The sequence below is a fragment of the Lacerta agilis genome, chromosome 16 (genome assembly GCF_009819535.1).
Source record: "Lacerta agilis isolate rLacAgi1 chromosome 16, rLacAgi1.pri, whole genome shotgun sequence".
In the NCBI taxonomy this organism is placed as follows: Eukaryota; Metazoa; Chordata; class Lepidosauria; order Squamata; family Lacertidae; genus Lacerta; species Lacerta agilis.
The window spans coordinates 35439821-35453809 of record NC_046327.1 but is presented as its reverse complement, the minus strand read 5'-3'; the positions used below and the strand labels follow the sequence as shown (position 1 = coordinate 35453809).

Here is a 13989-nt window from a genome sequence, read left to right as displayed (position 1 = left end):
CTTTGTTTCGCATTTGTGACATCTGAGTGTTAAATGTAGGATAGATTTTAGGGAGAGAAATCTAATGTATGGTTTGACTTCCACATTACAGGTGTTGCGTGCCATATGTAAATGCGGTCAGACTAAACAGCCCTTCACCTGAACTGAACAAGGATTCACTTTCACAAAATAATTTTTATTAAATAGATTTCCATTCAGATTTCATTGAGTAGAATTTATCTGCAAACATTTCCTTTTCAAAAATTAGCGTACACACAAACACACACGATAGGGCAGCAAAAACCTACCCCAGAATCCTTTGCTTCCAAAAGGCTGGAAGATTGCAATACACAAGTATTTACATGTATAATTATGTCTGATTGCTGGGCAGGCCCAGAATTCAAACATCCTTTGGGCAGTTGAGAGGACTTTGCACTCCGACATCTGAATTCTCTACCCAGTTCTGGCTCTAGACAAGAGGGAAACTCTTTAAACACACACACACACACCTGTAGAACCAGGTTAACTCTTTCTCAGCCAATGACGAAGCCTGGCTGCCTGAGGTTCAGCAGTAGCAAATTAGCACCCCCTCCCCTTCTCAGAGGGGGAGGAGAGAAGAGAAGAGAAGAGGTTTTAAGTCTCTCAGCCGCTGCTGTTGCAAACTGTGGCCCGAGGGCTTGCTAGGCTCTGCGGTTCTTCAGGCTGAAGAAGAGGGTCAAGCTTCAGCCAGGAGTGCAACAACACTTGTTCCAGCGTTGGCCGTTCAGAAGGTTCCAGAGATAAGCACCATCGGATTAGATCTTGGCAGTCTGGAAATGTAGAAAAGCCAACATTACAAGGGATATATAAGAGACTTGGAGCGCAAAGGCATTGTGCCACCCTGCGCCAGTTAGGCCTTTGTATAATCTGAATTTGAGATTGCAGGGATTCAATCCTAGGTGAAGGATTTACCAATCTGAGAAACTGAGAATGAAATTCCTTGTTTAAAAGGTACACACACACACACACACACACACACACACACACACACACACACAAAATCACTAGTCCTTAAGGCTGTGGATAGGTAGAAATGGGGTATGAACTTGCAGGCACAAGCTAAAAATGAAGGAGAGATGGGCAATCTTGTGCCATTTAGGATTTTTTTTTCTTCCTAGGTGGCTTACAAGAAAATCATATCAAGAGCCCTCCAGCAGTAGCGGAGGAAGCTTCCGCACCACCTGAGGCAGCACGCAGAGGCACACCCCTGGGGGCGGGGCGTTGGGACTTCACGACACACGTCAGGACGGGCTGCGCATGCGCGGAAAGGCCACACATGTGCAGTCCATCGGCCTGGTGCTGCTGCTCCCACGATGACTGGACGGGCCGCCGGGCTTGCGGCAGCTCGTGGGCTGCCCCGTCCGTGCTGCTTTACGGACAGGGCAGCCCCACGAGCCACCGCTTGCTTGGCAGTTCGCTCGGTCGCCGCGGGAGCAGCGGCGCAGACTCGGATGCACTGTGCATGCCCGGGGGAGCCGCCGGGCAAGCAGCGGCTCGTGGGGCTGCCCTGGCCGTCCGTGGAGCAGCATGGACGGGGTGCCGGGCGGCGGGGAGTGGCGGGAGGGGTCGCCAAGTGTCACCCCCCCTCCCCTGGAACCCGGGGCGGAGCGCCCCTTATGCCCCGCCCTTCCTACGCCACTGCCCTCCAGGTCCTTCTCAAAGGGCAGTTGGTGGTAAATGGCCCTGCAGTTGAGAGGCCAGATCAGCATGAGCAGGGGAAATGTATGAACCATTTCAAATTCAACTCATTGTTGGGTTTTTAACTAGATCTCCTCAGTTTGCAGACACACTCACCAGCAGAGACAGGGGTGCGGAACACCACATTTGCAGACAGAATCTCCTCGTCCCGTTCAAAGGGGATATCGCCACACACCATGTCATAGAGAAGGATCCCCAATGACCAGACAGTGGCTGGCAGGGCATGGTACTGGTGGGATTCCACCCACTCTGGTGGGCTGTACACGCGGGTACCTGAGATGGTGAGAGAAGCCAACAGGTTACCAATCGTTCCAAGCCTAAGATACCATCATTTTTTAAAAAAGCAAAAAAAAAAACCTCTAAATGTTGCATTTAAAACAACTTAAAAGACCACTTTTACAGAACTTAAACCAGAAAAAACAGAGTGTGTTAAAAAAATTAAATAAACCCAACAACGCTGATGGAACAACAAGCGGTCAAGTAAGTAATAATCAGAACCAGATTCTGAAAGACAATCTTGGCAATAATTTTGCCTTGCAAGCTTTGGCTGAAAAGGACAGCCTTTGTCGGTTTCCTGAAACTTACCAGATTTAGCAAGACTGGCCTTTCTAAGCAATAAAAACAGTGCTATGATTGAGAAGTCCCTGCTTTAGAAAAGGTGGGCTCTGTAAGGTGGACCCTTATAGAACAGAACTACTGAGCAGATCTTCATGCAGGAGCTGGCTTTGTGGGTTTCTTAAACCTTACTGGGACTTCAGATAATTCATAACGAATAAATAAACATAGCCCACACCTCAAAGCAAGCTCAGAAGTTAGAGACCCTGTCTTCTAGACTAGGATCCCAACCATCTCCAAGGGGATGAAAGTACCCTGGGAAGTAGAACTGAGAAATCAATCCCCCTGTTTTTATATGGGCTCTCAGCAGTTTCAGCTCCCAGTTTTCCTTTTTTTAAAAAATAAGAATTTATTGGATTTTAATAATAAAAATACACAAAATACAAATACATACACTACAAAAACTACACAAAATACACACAAACAAAACACTTATTTACTCATCCTTATCTTCTGTATAATCCTAAACTTGGGACTTCCTCACAACCTCTCTTTTGCGTTCATTTCTAATCTTCTTTAGTAACTTTGTAACATTGTAAAATCTACTTTCTTACATCTAATCTTGGTCTTACAATTATAATCAACATATCTTAAATCTTATTCTTATCAAATAAAACATCAAGTTCCACATCTCAACTTCTTTTATCCTCTCTTCACTTAACTTTGTTATGCTGTAGCCTATATTTCTTCTGATTCCAATTTCAAATATATAAAAAAACACATCTTAACAAATACCTAAATGTTTCTTCCATTCTCATAGTCCGTTTTCCCTCTGGTTTCGGAGTACCGTGGTCGGCCTTTATAATATCCCCATTAATTCATACTTTACCCCACCATCATCACCCTTCCCATTACCTTTCCCATCCCCCACAAGTGCAGCTCCCAGTTTTCCACTGCCAGAGCCACTGGGTCTCACTTCCCTCCAAGGTGGAAAAATGCTCCAGTGCCTTGACACTTACCATCAAACTCTGTGTAGGCAGAATCCCTCAGCAAAGCCCCAGAACCAAAGTCAATCAGTTTGAGGTTGCCGGTGCGCAAATCCACCAGGATGTTCTCGTCCTTGATGTCACGATGCACCACCCCCTTTTCGTGGCAGTGGCAAGCGGCTTCCACCACCTGGCGGAAGAACTGGCGGCAGAGTTTCTCAGGGAGGGGCCCCTGCTCAGTCACATAGTCAAAGAGGTCCTGGCAGTTCTCGGGCCTCTCCAGTATGAGGAAAAAGCCTTCGGGGCCTTCGCACCAGTCCAGGAGGCGAATCACGCCACGGTGGCCAGATCCTGCGCACACAAGCTTCATCAGCGCCACTTCCAGAGGCACCACCGCCCCGCTGGGCTGCAAAAGGAAGGCAAAGAATAAACTTAGTACAAGGAGTTCAGGGGTAACTAAGGAGTCAACAGAACGTTGCTTCAGTACGGAAGGTGAATCCTTTTTGAACAAACTCACCAGCTCTGCCCACTGTGAAATTTTATTCCTGGCAACATGCTTGATTGCAACCTATGGGAGAAAACACAGAGAGATAAGAGCCTAAATCGCACCACTTTTAAACCCGCTCCACCCACAGAGACTGAAGCAGGATCGAAGCCAGACTTTCCCAAGAATTTCTCTTTTAGTAAGTAACTAAATTTTAATTTATACCCCGCCCAAGACCGGGCTCAGGGTGGCTAACATCACATATCAAATACATTAAAACACAATCAAACAATTAATTATATCAAATACATTAAAACACAATCAAACAATTAATTAAAATACAGCTTAAAAATTAGAATCAGGATAAAATTAAATGACTGCCCATGAATTACAACCATAGGGGTCAGGAACCTCAAGTATTCATCAGGGCCAGCTATCCATGTTGGTCCCACATGAGCCGATAAAAGGGCCAAAGAGGTAACTTACAGGGTCCCATAGAGGGAGGTCAAACTGGGCCAGGACAGAAGGCCAGGCAGAACAACTCAGTCTTGCAAGCACTGTGGAAAGATGTCAAGTCCTGCAGGGCCCTGGTCTCCTGCGACACAGTGTTCCACCAGGCTGGGGCCAAAGCCAAAAAGGCCTTGGCCCCGGTCGAGGCCAGTCTAATCTCCCTGGGGCCTGGGATCTTCAGGGTGTTATTATTTGCAGACCTTAAGGTCCTCCGTGGGGCATACCAGGGAAGGTGGTCCCGTAAGGAAGAGGGTCCTAGGCCATATAGGGCTTTAAAGGTTAAATCCAGCACCTTAAACCTGACCCTGTACTCCACTGGGAGGCAGTGCAGCTGGTATAGCACTGGATGAATGTGGTCCTGCGGCAAGGACCCCATAAGGAGCATCACAGTGGCATTCTAGGAACATTCCCTGAACCTGGCCAGGGACCTGGCCACCTCTCTGGGTGGAATTCAATGAAACACTAATCAGCACAAGCATTTCTGCTGGCCCAGCAGAATGATCTTCCTTTTCCTCCTCCCCACTTCACGTTTTGGGGATATCCCATACACGGTGGCAAGCACACACTTGCTGCCCCGCCAGCAGCCATTCCCATCCCAAAGTCTCACCTGCAGTCCATCAGCAATCCTGTGTCCAGCGTAGACCATCCCAAAGCCCCCTTTGCCCAGCAAGCTGCCTTGCTTATACAGAGCTTCAAAGGATTCTTTGTCTTTACCTAGAGGGAAAAGAGTAGACGACAAAGTTACTGGGGCTGGATTCACACAGGGACGCTGCTGTAGCTGTTTCACCAGGACAGCACCATACTAGGTGTTATGTATTGGGTTTAACACGTTATGATTCTAACCAATCGCAGAGCGTAGGTGGACGAAAGTTCTAATGGCAAGCTCTGTCAACTGCCAACTGGCAGTTCTTGTTGGGCTTTCAGAGTGTGTTCTTGTTTTAATGTGGGAGTGAGCTGTTGAATAAACGAAGTTACATTGGGCTTCTGACTTTTCCTGAATATTTAATACTAGGCTTCTGTTCATCCTTGTCCCAACCAATGTTCCAGATCCAGCAACAGTTCTGATGGCTCATACAGTGGCACTGCCAGGGCAGGACTCTGGGGCAGACAGGACACCAGGGCCCCCACTAAGCAAAATGACCCTCAAATGATGCAGGGTCTGCTTACCACGCCACCGTATTGGAGGGAGGAAAGTAATGCACACATGAGCATGTAGAGAAGGACTCCTTCCTGTCAATCCATTGAGGCCAGGGGCGTCACTTCCTCCAAGAAGAATTTGAGTTCAAGAACAGGGCAAATGGCTCCCAAATTCAGAGCGACTCCTCCACACCTCCCAAGCAAAGGAGAAAATTGCAGAAGGTGCGCGCGCACACACACGCACACGCACACACACACACACACACACACCTGCTGCTGCTTCCTCAGATGGATGCCCTTTGACACATTTTATGGAAGAGCTACAGGAAGAACAGCAGCAGTTTGGGGGCAATTAGGTTGCAGGTGCCAATAACAAAGCAGGCTGCAAACACCCAGGGTGGGCTAGCACCTCCACCCCCACCAGGGATGGGGAACCTGTGGCCCTGCAGGTGTTGCTGGACTCCAGCTCCCACCATACTCAGCCATTGGCTATAGTGGTTGGGGTTGCAGTTACAGGTGAGTAGCCGTGTTGGTCTGCCATAGTCGAAACAAAATAGAAAATTCTTTTAAGTAGCACCTTAGAGACCAACTGTGTTTGTTCTTGGTATGAGCTTTCGTGTGCATGCACACTTCTTCAGATACGTTCTTCAGATACGTTCTGCATGCACATTTCTTCAGATGGTTGGGGTTGATGAGAGCTGTAGTCCAGCAACACCTGCAGGGCCACAGGTGCCCCCGTCTTGCTATAAGTCAGGAATGTCCAACAGGTAGATCCTGATCTACTGGTAGATCACTGGACATCTGTGGTAGATCCCTGGTAGATCCCTGACTCCCCTAAAAAAAGCTCTACATCTTTGCCCTGAAGCCCCCCCAAACAGGGCTTTCATTCCTAAAAAAAAAGCTCAACTTTGACCCCAACCCCCCAAAACATGGATGGCTTTCTTTCCTAAAAAAAAAAAAAAAGCTCAACCACCTCGACCTGAACCCCCCAAAAGGGGGTAGATCACTGCCGGTTTTTAACTCTGCGAGTAGATTGCAGTCTCTTGCAAGTTGGCCACCCCTGCTATAAGCGAAGCTTTCCTAATTTCTGCATCTCCGGGCCTGAGAAAGGCTTGCCTACTATACAGCTGCTATGAAGAAAACTTGAGAGAAGATTGCTGGATCAGGTCACTGGCCCATCGAGTCCAGCATGCTGCTTTCACAGTGCCCAAACAGATGCCTCTGGGAATCCTAAACACAAGAGCACTCTCCCCTCTCGCATTTTCCAGAAATTAAATAAGAGCTCTGCCATTTATTTAACTGCATGAAAGGATTTTGGCATCCCTAATGTCAGATCGTTTGGTCCTAAAGGCACTGAAGTGAAGTGGTTAGGGAGGAAGCGAAGAAGATGGGCAGGCGGTAGCCAAATTTTCTGAGGCTTTAGATCAGGCATCCCCGACCTGCGGCCCTCCAGGTGTTTTGGCCTACAACTCCCATGATCCTTAGCTAACAGGACCAGTGGTCAGGGATGATGGGAATTGTAGTCCTGTTATAAGAATTTTAAGGTTATATATTTAAACCACATGTCTGAAACCCCATAGAAAAGGTCCAGAACAAATTGACCTCAAATATTTATCTGCAAGGTCAAAGTGGGAAACTTCCCCATTGTCTCTTTGCTCACAAATCCTGTCTTAAGGGCACATTCAAGATATGAGCAGGGTGTGAGCCTGTGACCTGTGACCTAGATTCAGGAATTAAGTAGTTATAATAACAAAAGAGTGGCCAAAACCCAGATAATGCAATCAGGTAATTTGCCAGACAAAAGATAAACAACGCACTCAGATTTCTGTTGCAGACTGCCTTTTCTGGGATGTAGGTATAATGTATGGTGTGTGTGTGTGTCTTGGGCTACACTCCTTCTGTAAGGTATGTATGATGTTTCTGGGATGTGGTCTTGTACTCCAGGACGGGCAATTTAAAATGTCTACACGGCTACCTGCCTGTAACTGTTGCAACAGTTAATAAAGATCAGGCTTACTAGCTGCTTTGCTTATCAATATAGAGAACCTACAAAAGGACTCAATATGGGCTCTTGGCGAAAAGGAGCAGGTTTTTCTTTTCTTATATCAGTCCAAAATATCTGGAGGGCCCAAGGTTGGGGATGCCTGCTTTAGATCCTCACTTCTCATGCTTTAAACACAGGACAACTCAGTAAATGACAAAGCCGCCCAGAGCCTTGTATGTGACTCACAGGAAGGACAGCTGCTCTCCTGCCCATCAGAGACCGGCTTCCCCAGCCTGGCAGCTGGTGAAACTGGACTTCCTGGTTGAATGATGCCTCTCAGCCCAGCTTTAATACAAATAATAAGTGGGAGGAAAGAGAGAGCCAGAGCTGCAGACTAAGATACTTGGGTGTATATTTTTTTTATGAATGGAGGTTCCTTGCCTTGAAAAGCTGAAGTCAATGGGCAAAGTTTTCTCCAGGAAGGAGATGTGTGCGGCAATGGAGGAATACTGTCCCTGACACATTTTGCTTACTGCAAAACTACTATAGGAACAGTTACAGGTAGGTAGCCGTGTTGGTCTGCCATAGTAAAATTAAAATTAAAATTAAAAAATTCCTTCCAGTAGCACCTTAGAGACCAACTAAGTTTATTTTTGGTATGAGCTTTCGTGTGCATGCACACTTCTTCAGATACACTGAAACAGAAGTCACCAGACCCTTATATATATTCAATGAAGAAGTGTGCATGCACACGAAAGCTCATACCAAGAACAAACTTAGTTGGTCTCCAAGGTGCTATTGGAAGGATTTTTTTTATTTTTTATTTTGTTTTTACTATAGAGCCTGATGGATGAGGCCAATGGCCAATTAACTCCAGCATCTTGCTCTCAAGGTGGCCAGCCCATGCAAACAGGAGCTGAGCAGAACAGCCTGCAGTTTGCAGCGCTTGGAATTCAAGAGTAGGTGGAGGAAGCTTCCCATTACAAAGGGCTTAAAAGGTACAAGAGTCCCTTCAGGAAGCAAAGAATTAGCAAGTCAAACTAGGTCTTATTCAGCTAAGCTTCTTTTGCTTGAGGCAAAAGCCCATCCCGTAGATAGCACAAGAAAGGAGTTCGTTTGTTAGGCAGATGGGGCAGGGTGAGAATCCAGGATGTTTGGCTGATGATTCATCAATGGGAGGTAAAGGTTAGGAGGTTGTTTCTGGGAAAGCCTCTGTTTTTGAATGAGTTATCAGGGGAGGAGATATCCCTCCAGGTGATGGAAGGGGGGAAAGGCGTGTCCGAAGAACCAGGGGAAAAGAGCAGTAGGCAATTTGGAAAAAGAGAGCTTCCATCTAGCTGGAGGTAGTGCAGCCTCTTTGCTGAACTCATGCTCCGCTTGCATGTGTTTGTAAATAAAGCAAGCATGACAAAGATGCCGCACATCTCATCTAACAGGAATCCAAACCAGCCATGGCTGCATACCGCGGAGTTTCTCATTGCAGTGGGAGAGCTGGGATGCTTAACGCGTTTGTGAACTGACTCGCTCTTTCTCGCGCGCACTTTATTCGGTGGAGGGCAGCAAAGAGTCGCCCTCGCTGCTTCCCGGCAATTCGCCACCCAGGCTGCTTCTCCGACCTTCCCTCTCCGTCTTCTGCCCGCTTTCCTTGTTAGTACCCTGATGTGTTGTTGTGTGCACCAGGTTAGGGGGCAAGCAAGGTAACCAGACGCCACGGGAATAGGGGGCACCTCTGCCTAGAACCATTGTGCAAAAGAAGGATCGCGCAAAAGGTGGGTTTTCAAGGAGAAAGGGAGGCAGAACAGGAGCGCATCTGTGGAACACCACTTCATTTCTCCCCTCCCAGAACTCCCATTTATTATAGAGATCATTATGTTGTAAATTGGAAGGGACTTCGGGGGGTCATCTAGTCCAACCCACTGCAAGTGCAGGAATATTTTGCCCAACACGGGGCTCGAACTCACAATATTAAAACAAAATCGAAAATTCTTTCTAGTAGCACCTTAGAGACCAACTGAGTTTGTTCCTGGTATGAGCTTTCGTGTGCATGCACACTTCTTCAGATACCCTTCTTCAGATACACTTCTGAAGAAGTGTGCATGCACACGAAAGCTCATACCAGGAACAAACTCAGTTGGTCTCTAAGGTGCTACTAGAAAGAATTTTCGATTTTGTTTTGACTATGGCAGACCAACACGGCTACCCACCTGTAACTCACAATATTAAGGGTCTCATGCTCTCCCAACCGAGCTATTCCAGGTTTTAAGGCATTGTACACCCGTTTCCCCTGTACCCAAACCCCAGAGTTGCCTTAGGCGCACCCCTAACCCCAAAGTCCGGTGGACAGCAACTGGGGAAAAGGGCTTCCGAGGAGGCGCCCACCCTTCCAAGGAACCGGCAGCCCTGTCCGAAAAGGGCGTCGAGAGGAATGAAGAAAGGAGGGTCGACTGGCGAGGAAGTGAGAGGGAGACGGACGAAGAAACAGGGCGATCTGCAGCAGAGAAAGAAAGCAAGTCTCCGCTACTACCGAAGCTTTCCGCAAAGGAACCCAACAGGCCAAGAGGGACAGAAGAGAATAATGCACAGAGATGCGCCCCATCCTGCAGCCACGAGCGAAAAGGCGCATCTTGCAGTTTCCCCTTTTCCCCGCCTCACGGCAGCCCTGCAACCCCCGCCACTGCGGGCGACCCAGTTTAGGATGGGAATGGAGTGGTCAGGGAGATTATTATTAATTACCACCAACTACTACACTAGCTCTGCTCCTGCGGCTTGGGAAGCGCCCCAGCACCCAAGACTTTAGCAGGGGAGGGTGCAAGAAAAGAAAAGTTGGACAAGATTCCGTGCGCTGGAAAATCGCAGGAACTCTTCACGGGGAACACACGGACAGGGAGATGAGAGACAATGTGGTGTAGCGGTTAGAGTGCTGCACTAGGCCCTGGGACACCGGGGTTCAAACTCCCAGACTCGGTCACCAAGCTCGCTGGGTGACCTTGGGTCACTGCCTCAGCCTAACGTACGTACTTCGCAGGGTTGTTGCGGGGATAGCAAGCAGGAGTGCCAACTTGGCCCCGCGACCGTGGCCCCGAAATTTGTGGGCGCCCAGCCCCTTCATGGGGAATTTTGGGGGTGCTCGAGTCGGGCACCCAGGGAGTTGACGCTTATAGTAGCAAGTGAGGGGAGGAGAAGTTGTGTACCCCGCCTTGAGCAGCTTGCAGGAAAGGCGGGATATAAATGTAATGAATGAATGAATGAATAAATAAACACACACACACACACACACACACATAACTAGTGCTTCCATGCGAGGCACATGCTTGCCGCGTTCAGATACATTTACATTTCAACAGCCCAGGACTGAAATAAAAGTTACCTACTTTATTTATGGCAACTGTTTTGCAGAAGTACTGGGTACTGCATTTACAATAGGTTTGGCAACGTTATATATGTGTGTATATACACACACACACACAGCATGTGTGGGGAAACCCAGCCAGATGGGCGGGGTATAAATAATAAATTTATTATTATTATTATTATTATTATTATTATTATTATTATTATTATTATTATTATTATTATTATTATTATTATTATTATTATAGTATGTATCTGAACGCGACAAGCCAGTGCCTCGTATGAGCGCCCTAGGTAAACCGGATCTGGGGGCAAGCAGCTAGTCCTCATTGAGCAAATCCGCGCCTCCAGACCCGACCCCACTCGAAGAGGCGCGCGAGCCTTGGAGGAAACCTCCACCGGCGGGAGAGACGGGCGCGCACGCCTTACCTGCGGGACTCCAAGCGACTTCGCTCCGCTCCGGGACCATCGTCCCCAGCAGGGCTGCCTCGCCCGCGATCTCGAGCCCGGACCGATGCCCGCACAGGCGCAGGCGGCTCAAGCGCGGCACAAGCGCTGCATAGCTGCTCCAAGTGCCGAGCGCGCTTCCCCAGTTCCGCTCCGAAGCCGGCCAGCCGCGAACTCCTTTCTGCACTTCCACGCACCCGCGCACGGCCTATCAGGCGGCTCGGCCTATTTGCATCTCTCGCCGCGGCGGCCAATGAAAGGTGTCCCTTCGGCCCTCTATGCAAATGAGCCGACGCAACTGGAGGGGCAGGAAGCGGAGGGCGGAGCCGGGCTGGGCTTTTCCCATCCACGCGCGACCAGGAAAGACCAACTTGAGTCGCTAGGACGTGGCAAGGATCCAAGGAGCCGCGCGTGCCTGGCTGCCTTGACCGTCCTCTTGGCCTTGAAGTGGGTTGGCTCCCACCCAAAGCAGCTGTGCGCGCACGGAATGGGAGCCCGGGAGGGCTTCAGGCTTTTTCAGTTATTTCATAAAATTTATATCCTGCTTGATTGCCTAAAACACAAACACAAACACAAACACACACACACACACACCCCTCAAAGCAGTTTGCCTTGTGCTGCCTTTGGGAAAATCTGCTTTGCTCTCTTCTTCTAGGAATCCCAAGATTTCCACCCATAGCAGATGTCAAAGGCATACTGTTGGGATTAAAAAGCAAGGTACCTCTGAGCATATGCTGACCTTGGGAATTGGGTTTCCAGTTCCCAGAACTGATCTGTCCTTTCGTTTTGCGGACCAAAAGGGCGACAACAGGTTGGCTCATTTAGGAGGGGGGAAATATTTTGTTCTTCGCAATGTTAAACAACTGGGAGTCAGAAATCCTTCCTGATCCACTGTTGGTCACTCAAAGGTCTACCAGTAGATCCGTCTCCTTTCTTTCATTTCCTGCTCTGCAGATATAACGCTTTGTGCCCTTGGTTAGAGCGTGGTTCTGACAACACCAAAGTTGCAGGGACAGCTGCATATTCCTGCATTGCAGGGGGTTGGACTAGATGATCCTTAGGGACCCTTCCAACTCTGTGATTCTATGTGAAATGCACTAAACATTTATTTCGAAGTAAGGTAAAGGTAAAGGACCCCTGGACAGTTGTCCAGTATGGGGTGCGGCACTCATCTTGCTTTCAGGCCGAGGGAGCCGGCGTTTGTCCACAGACAGCTTTCACAGTCATGTGGCCAGCATGACTAAGCCGCTTCTGGTGCAACAGAACACCGTGACAGAAACCAGAGCGCATGGAAATGCCATTTACCTTCCCACCGCAGTGGTACCTATTTATCTACTTGCACTGTTGTGCTTTCGACTGCTAGGTTGTCAGGAGCTGGGACAGAGCAACAGGAGCTCACCCCGTAGTGTGGATTTGAACCGCTGACCTGATCAGCAAGCCCAGTAGGCTTGGTGGTTCAGACCACAGCGCCACCCATTCCTACTTGGAAGTAAACCCCACTGGGACTTAATTAAAAAGAAAGATACCTAAGAGCCGACTGCATATTTAAATACACTGAGCCCCACATTGAACATAGCGGGGTTTGCTTCTAAGTAAACTCGAGTAGAATCATGCTGGACTGATGATTTGGGAACAATTTCCGCACAGCTGACTTGTCAATTAGACCTTGTTGTGATTAACTTTAGTGGGTCTGAGGTCAACGGCTGCAAAGGACTATATATAATCAAGTCAGAGTAGACCTACTGAAATTAATGAACCTATAGGTGTACTCTAAATAGAACCCTGGATACAACCTTAAACCATTTTAAACAAATAATCTTTTACTCCCCCCCCCCATCTTAAAAAAATATGAATTAGGGGGCAATGGTTGCCAGTGCGGTGGCTCCAAATGTTGCTAGACTACAACTCCCATCATCCCTCACCATTGGTCAAGCTGGCTGGGGCTGATCAGAGTTGGAGTCCAGCAACATCTGGGGTGCACCACACTAGCTACCCCTGAATTAGGATATATAAATACTCCACGCTGTCCCCCGTCTCTTTTGTCATTTTAAAACTGTGCATTTTGCACCTGGGATTGACTTCCATGGACATCAGCTGAACTTCTCCCCTATGGGATTTTGGTCTGTTCCCACTGAGCTCTTAAAGAGCAAAGGCAGATTGCAGGTGTTTTGCACCACATCAAATACAAAAGAAAACAAAATCCATCACAGTCCAGTAGAATTTTGTCTGCAAAAGTTTGGTGTCTGCAGATTTATTAAGAAAGGTGTGCTGGAAAACTGGACAAGAGTTTCACTGTTAAAAGTCCAACATTTAATAGTGTGTTTAATCTCAAGTTAGATCTGATTGTTTATTATTATTATTATTATTATTATTATTATTATTATTATTATTATTATTGAATACTTTCAGCTTGACACATCCAGAAATATGTAATACTAGGATAAAGAGAACAGGATGGGACAGAAGCAGCAGTGTGATGTTTGGTGTTTAGAGGACAAATGAATAATCAAGTTCACAGCTGCCTGGGGTTGTCAAGATGATTCAGGAGCAAAGGGGCTGTTGATACTTTTGGTTAAAAATATAACAAAACCAAAATGGTTCTAGTAAAGGAGAATCTGTTGCCCTTCTGATGTTGCTGGGCTACAAGTCCCATCATCACTGGTTCCTGGTTAAGCCAGCATGGGTGGATGGGGTTTGAATTTGAAGGTCCCCACCAGCTGTCCTACAGTAGACCAGATTTAACAGGTCAAAAATGTTACAGGTAGGTGTTGGTCTGCCATAGTCAAAACAAAATAAAAAATAAATAAAATTCCTTCCAG

At 47.7% G+C, this 13989-nt stretch overlaps 1 protein-coding gene across 1 annotated transcript; it reads right to left on the bottom strand.

The window, feature by feature from the left end:
• Positions 1-256: 256 nt before the first annotated feature.
• On the bottom strand, positions 257-11289 carry PIM2 (Pim-2 proto-oncogene, serine/threonine kinase). Its single transcript, XM_033173696.1, has 6 exons — positions 11153-11289; positions 4859-4965; positions 3775-3825; positions 3291-3663; positions 1813-1989; positions 257-788 (listed from the first exon to the last, which is right to left on the bottom strand). Exons 1-6 carry the CDS (start codon positions 11190-11192, stop codon positions 622-624), a joined length of 915 nt encoding a protein of 304 aa, XP_033029587.1. The 5' UTR covers positions 11193-11289; the 3' UTR covers positions 257-621.
• Between the last annotated feature and the right edge of the window lie 2700 nt (positions 11290-13989).